The sequence below is a fragment of the Ambystoma mexicanum genome, chromosome 1p (genome assembly GCF_040938575.1).
Source record: "Ambystoma mexicanum isolate Mex_15411 chromosome 1p, UKY_AmexF1_1, whole genome shotgun sequence".
Taxonomy (NCBI): Eukaryota; Metazoa; Chordata; class Amphibia; order Caudata; family Ambystomatidae; genus Ambystoma; species Ambystoma mexicanum.
This window is the reverse complement of record NC_090921.1, coordinates 587,927,159-587,933,932: the sequence shown is the minus strand read 5'-3', so window position 1 is coordinate 587,933,932 and position 6,774 is coordinate 587,927,159. Positions and strand designations below refer to the sequence as shown.

General features: G+C 45.0%; 2 protein-coding genes across 2 annotated transcripts in view; both read right to left on the bottom strand.

Moving 5' to 3' along the window:
• LOC138497794 (mucin-3B-like) overlaps positions 1-6,774 on the bottom strand; it is a 261,045-nt gene that overhangs the window by 168,883 nt on the left and 85,388 nt on the right. The window lies entirely within an intron of this gene.
• LOC138472467 (uncharacterized) lies at positions 13-2,388 on the bottom strand. The gene is made up of 2 exons (XM_069612225.1): positions 196-2,388; positions 13-106 (listed from the first exon to the last, which is right to left on the bottom strand). Exons 1-2 carry the CDS (start codon positions 2,133-2,135, stop codon positions 13-15), a joined length of 2,034 nt encoding a protein of 677 aa, XP_069468326.1. The 5' UTR covers positions 2,136-2,388.

The following is a 6,774-nucleotide window of genomic DNA, read 5'->3' as shown; positions in this document are numbered from 1 at the left end:
TGTGGGCCAGTTTTAGGCCCTACAGTGCTCATAGAGGTCGCTTTCACAGTGGAGCTTGTGGTTGTCTCTTCTGCTGTGGTTGTTGAAGCAGTGCTTCTGGCCATCTCTGCAACAGTGCCATGTTTCAAAGTATTTATCATGGTTTGTGGTGCAACAGTGCTTTTGACTGCTTCTGCATCTGTGGTGAGTACTGACTTATGTAAAGTGGTCCCGGTTTCTATGGTTGATAGTGCAATGCTTGCTGCAGTCTCGATTCCAGTGTTAACTGGTGTCGTGTTTCCGGTCACTGTTGAGGTGGTAAGTGCTGCAGAGACGGTGGTTGTCTGTGCTCTCCCAGTGCTTGTATAGGTATCTGCTACAGTACTAGATGCTGCAGTGTGTGTGGGAGACACGGCTGCTGTTATTGTTGTTGGAGTACTTGTGGTGGTTTGTGCACTTGTGGTGGACAATGCAGTATTTCTGGTAGAGACTGCTACTGTGCCTGGTAGGGAAGTATGTATGACCGTTTCTGCACTGGTACTAGGTAGTTCAATGGTTATTGTTGTTGGTGCATGAGTGGTGGGTACTGCACTACTTATGTTGATCTTTGCTACTACTGTAGTAGGTGATGCATTGCTTGTGGAAGGATCTGATCCTGCTGTAGATCTTACAGTGCTCCTGGTGGCCTCTGCTATGCTTGTTAGTGGCACAGTACTTGTTGTGATGTCTGTTGCAGTGGTCACTGCAGCACTGACTTTGGTGCTTCCTTGAGTTGAGCTTGGTGTGGTTGTGATATTTTCTATTTCTGCAGTAGGGGATGTAGTACCTAAGGTGATCAGTATTGTTGTTGCAGGTGTTGCATAACCTGTGGTGGGCTCCATTGTTGTGCTTGATGCTGCAGTGCTTGTGGGTGTTGCTGTAGTTGTGTTGGGTGCTGGAGTGGTTTTAATGGGTGCTGCACCTGTGGTGGGTGCTGCTGCAGTGCTTGCAGTGGCCTTTGGAGTAGTGGTAGGTGCTTGTGTGCTTGTCATGGCCTGTGGGCTTGTGTTAGGCCCTACAGTGCTCATAGAGGTCTCTTCTACAGTGGAGCTTGTGGTAGTCACTTCTGCTGTGGTTTTTGCAGCAGTGCGTGTGGCCATCTCTGCAGCAGTGCCAGTTTCAAAAGTATTTGTTATGATTTGTGGTGCAACTGTGCTTTTGGCTGCTTCTGCAGTTGTGGTGAGTGCTGCATTATATATTGCTGTCACTGTTTCTATAGTTGATTTTGCAATGCTTGCTGCAATCTCGATTCCAGTGTTAAATGGTGTAATGTGTCCGGTCACTGTTGAGGTGGTAGGTGCTAGAGAGCTTATGGTTGCCTGTACTCTCCCAGTGCTTGTATGTGTAGCTGCTACAGTACCAGATACTGCAGTGCTTTTGGATGTCTCTGCTGTTGTTATTGGTGTTAGAGCACTTGTGGTGGTTAGTACACTTGTGGTGGATGATACAGTATTTTTGGTAGACACTCCTACTGTGCCTAGTGGGGTAGTACTTGTGACAGTTTCTGCACTGGTACTAGGTGGTTCAATGGTTATTGTTGTTGGTGCATGAGTGGCGGGTGCTGCGCTGCTTATGGTGTTCTTTGCTACTGCTGTAGTAGGTGATGCATTGCTTGTGGTAGAGTATGATCCTGCTGTAGGAGTTTCAGTGCTCCCTGTGGCCTCTGCCATGCTTGTTAGTGGCACAGTACTTGTTGTGATTTCTGTTGCCGTGGTCAGTGCAGCACTGACTTTGGCGCTTCCGTCAGTTGAGCTTGGTGTGGTTTTGATATTTTCTATTTCTGCGGTAGGTGGTGTAGTGCTTAAGGTGTTCAGTGCTGCTGGTGCAGGTGTTGCAGAACTTGTGATGGGCTCCATTGTTGTGCTTGATGTTGCAGTGCTTGTGGAGGTTGCTGTAGTTGTGGTGGGTGCTGGAGTGGTTTTGATGGGTGCTGCTTCTGTGGTGGGTGCTGCTCCAGTACCTGCAGTGGTCTTTGGAGTTGTGGTGGGTGCTGAAGTGCTTGCAGTGGTCTGTGGAGCTGTGGTCTGTGGAGCTGTGGTAGGTGGTTCAATGCTTGTGGTGGTCCCTAAAAGGTTTGAAAAAAAGGATAGTGTGTGGCTGATCAGAGAATATCGCATAACCGCTATGCCAAAAATTAACCTCCCTGGTACACCAAATATTCTGACACCATAATTGTCATGAAGCACAAAAACCCTTATGATGTATTAGCTTTATTAACTAAAGACAAGTATTTTGATTTCTGTAAAACTGGAATCGCTTTTGATTATTAAACATCACTATCAATATTGGCATTCACACTGAAAGCTTGGGTCACACCACGAAATGCTCTTTACACGTGCTTGTTATTATTGGCCAGTTCCCAGTTGCTCAGTGCCAGTTAACTGATCCCTATGCAGGAACCCTGTTGTGTTCACCGCCAGTCTCCAAACCACAAGGTTGTGATTCACATCAGTGGTTGTTGGGAGTAATGGCCTCCACTGTACATGCCTGATTTGCTACAACTAAATGAACGTTTGTTTGGTGCTGAAATACCCACCAGAGCGGAATGGCTCATAGGGGTGAATTTCTGCTGCAGTCCTATCGTGATCGGAACTAGCAGATTGGGATGGACTGCCTCTTTTGGGGTTGGATCAAGCCTGGTTGGCATATGGACTTTACCCTTGTGTAATGGCATGGCTGGCTGGAAAACGATGGTATGGAGGATTTCCCAAAGCAACGGCCGGGTTTATCTTAATTCAAAATCTTCCAGGCATCACCCTTCAGTTTTGCACATGGTGTATGAAATAAGGAATAAGGATGACTCCACTCTCAGATGCTGCTTGACAGCAGTGGATTTATTAAGATAAGTCCATACAGCAAACCCCCAGCACTGCCAGCCCCTGCCTTCATCGCCACCAACTGACAATTTTCCAAAATCATCATTCCTGCCTAGATTGTACAGTGGTGTTCCACTAAGAAGGCTCTGTTGGACCACAGCAACTTCACCCAAGAGGAAGCACAATATAACAGTATACCTCAGTATCGAGTGATAATGTCGCCAAGGAAAATGTTGTCAAGGGGTGACATTTACCCAAATTCAGAAGAAATCAAGCTCTTTCCTTACACGCTACAAGACTGGAGTTTAGAATAGTAAATAAAACCAGTCCTAGAATGTGTTGGGGAAGGCTTTTTAGGGTGCAGGAAAAATGTTCCCTGCAACTTTTTCATATGGAGGCTGTACCTGATTCCATGGATAGGGATATCTACCCACTTTTCCACATATATATAGAGAGAGATAGATGGTAGAGTTGATACCCACTTTAAACCACGGCTGGGCCTGTCTTTATCCATGAACTCTGACAGGGCCCTCCGAAAAGTTTGACCAACTTATGTTTTCATTCATGCCTCTTCTTTCAATTCAGACAGCTCCAGAAAGACTTAACCCTGCAAACCTATATGCAAATAGAACTGGGCATGGACAAGTGTCAATAGATTTACTAATACAGTGTCATTTTTCGAATAAATTGTAGTATTTACTAGGTCATTAGTATTTGCCAGTGTCTCTCTAAACCACTGATTATTCTCCCTCTCTCTCTCTCTTTTTTCTAGAGTAAACTGATACAAAAGATTGTGGATTAATAGGACATATAATTTATAACTGGTTATGATTATAACTGTATATATAGGTTAACATTGTGCCTACAGGAGCAAAGTAAATATTTTCAGAATTGTATTGGGTAGTGATAGTGAACGATTATTAAGAATACTGCCCGGACAAAGCCCGAATGGGTAAAACATTAACACCTGCTGGCTAGTGAGTCAATGTTGTTTTTTGGTCGATTTTTGTTGACATAACCATTTAAAACGTTTTGCACCACAGCGCATGGAATTGTCTGGATTATATCTAAAACTATACGCAAATATGCTCATCTGTAGCAGCCGTGTGCATCAACCCGTAGAACTCTGTGGTACTTCTTTTCAGACTGGGTGGTAAAGCAGGGAGCGGGGCAAGGAACTGTGCTTGAAAGGTATAATCGCCCTTATGTTTAGAATCCTTAATTGCCAACAAGTATTGGTTGAGACAACTTCTTAAACTGGGAACAGACATTTCTTAGAGGAGGCTAACCATCACAGACATGGTTCCACTTAGTTATAAGGTGCTACACGTGAAATATACAACTCTTCCATAAATTAATATTACAGGCATGCCACATACCTCATCGTCTTCAATGATATTCCTATGAATCCCAGTAAGATACCCCGGGTTACTGTGCCCACAGGAGAGATTGGACTTTTGTTAACAGCGTTCCCTTGTAAGGTTGGCTGATGGGCCTAGCATATCCTACCTCTGAAAGGTCAACAAAGACAACTTCAGAGATATCTGGAGGGGGGGGAGGGGAGTTGTACGATGTTTGGTTAATGTAATTCGGTTTACTTTAAAGGCCTTTGACAGAGAGGATGGCCTAGTAGCTGACCTATGCACCAGTGTTTTCTACGTTAAAATGTGCTACTTTGTATTTTTTGGAACCCTCCCCACCCCTAATGGAAATGATTTATTAAATGTACTCAGCAATGTTTCCAGTGTGGCTGTAGACTATATTATGAGCCTACTTTTTGCTTCAATGTTTTAATGTTTTTGTAATGATGTTTCATCCTTGATTATACATATACAACACTTTTCCGGGTTTTCTAGTTGTATAATAAGAACATTCACTCAAAATATAATTTAAAAAAACACAGATGCACTCCTTTCCTATTGTAAATCTTCTGGATTGTAAGGAAGCCTGGTGACATCCTCGCCTCTACTACCTCTATCCATCTACTGTAATTGCATCGCGGTTGGCGTGGGGACACTTTTATCCACTCTGATCTCAACGTGGATTGGTGGCGCAAACGGGGATGGAGGGAACTCAACTTCAGCCCTTCCACTGTAATTGCTACATGCTTTACTGAATGTGGGATATATATTGTCAACAGAAGTGCCAATGCAAGGTCTACATGCAAGCCTCTGTTGCAGGCGGTACTTGCAGGTTTTCCAAAATAGAAGCCCATTAATTCTCTCATTCTTATTCCAAGATCTCGCCACCTACAATCTTCATACAATTGACATCATTCCTTTGGCAAACCACCTATCAAGGTTTCCAAGTGTCAATTATATTTAATTAATGTGTGAATTAAAGAACCAAATGAAGTGTTTGAAGATTGGGCATGTTATAGTGTTGGCCTTGGGAACAAGGGTTATGTTTGTCCCTCAGCTCTGTCTGTGGCAAGGTTTGCTGTCAGTGTTTGATTGAGGGTCACTTCTTTTCCTCCAATTGTCATTGCTATGGTGTTTGGTCCAAATGCCAACTTGTAAATGTGATACCGCCCAATATGAGACTGCTGTAAATTGACAATCCAAAAGGGTGACCTACCAAAATCTGCATAATGGGCGAGCATCCACTATTACAAGAAATAGAGGACAGTGTTAGATGTTAAGGTTAAAGTGTTAGGTTAGAGAATGCGATTAGAGGTTATGGCTGCTGGTAAAGATAAACCCCTCCCCCAGCCCCATTCTACGTAGAGTTGCACACATAAAGGGCCACTCAATTGAGTCAAATGCTTTTGTAGCTTCCAGGAGTGCCGCCACCACTGAGTCATTCCGTTGTATCGCGAACATCAGCCCAAGTATCCGACATATCCCATGCGAGATGGACCGCCTCGGGATGAATCCAAACTGGTTCGGCCCCACTAGCTTGTGCATTAGCAGTGGCAATCTGGATGCCAATATCTTGGCCAGGATCTTATTGTCCAGGTTGATAAGGGAAATTGGTTGGTAGGACAAGCATTCGTTTGCCTCTTTGTCTGGCTTCAGCAGACCACTACGATAGCCCCCCTCACCGAGTCTGGTACCTGCCATCTTTCAATCTCGATTATACACCTCTAGAAGGTGGGGGGCCAGCCTCCCAGCATACTGTTTAGAAAAATAAACTGAATAGCCGTCGGGCAAGGAGCCTTCCCGCATGGCAAGGATTTGATTGCCGCCAGGACACCTTTCAGTGTTAAGGGGCGGCCTAGGCATCACCGCTCCTCATCCCTGCACCAATACAGTGCCACCTGATTTAGATATTCATTCACCTCTTACTGGGAGACCTGTATCTGGGCAGCATATAGCCAACCATAGAACATACAAAACATCTGGATAATGTCCACATCCCCAAATTTTTCAACCCCTTGTTCGTTCTTGACTGATTTAACCCAGCCACCGGTCCCTTCCAGTCTTGCGGCCCTGGCCAGCAGCCTCCCTGGTCGCTGTCCCTCCCCATAGTGTTGTACCCCTGCTTTCCCCCGCATGAATTTCACCTCTCTTATTGCTAACTCCCTAAACTCCTGTAGCTTCTCCTTAATCTCCGCTTCTTCCCTGGGTGTAGGTGTTGGTGTTAGTTGCTGCCTTTGTTGAATGTGTGTCTCCACTTCCGCTAGTTGTCTATACATTTGTTTTAACACTCCAACTTCTTTCGCACTAGACTTTCCCCTTATGGCACATTTGAAGCTCTCCCACAGTTTTGCATAGGACTCCACTGATCCCAAGTTTAGTTTAAAAAAAGTGTCTATAGCTTTAGTTTGTTCCTCCCGAAATACCCCATCTGACAGCCCTTCACTCTTGAACACCCACGGGTGTCTCCCGCCCTCGTGAACCGGGGCCTCTAGAGCCAGAAGCACTGGGGCGTGATCTGACAGCGTGTGTGCCAGGATAGATATTTCTGACACTCTTCGCGCTATAGAGTTCGAGATCAG

Bases quoted from the DNA above. Each gene is read 5' to 3' on its own strand.
- LOC138472467 (XM_069612225.1), bottom strand. From the start codon at position 2,135: ATGCGATATTCTCTGATCAGCCACACACTATCCTTTTTTTCAAACCTT. The intron at 107-195 runs GTCAGTACTCAC...GCACTGTTGCAG, and splicing joins ACCGGGACCACTTTACATAA to AGATGGCCAGAAGCACTGCT.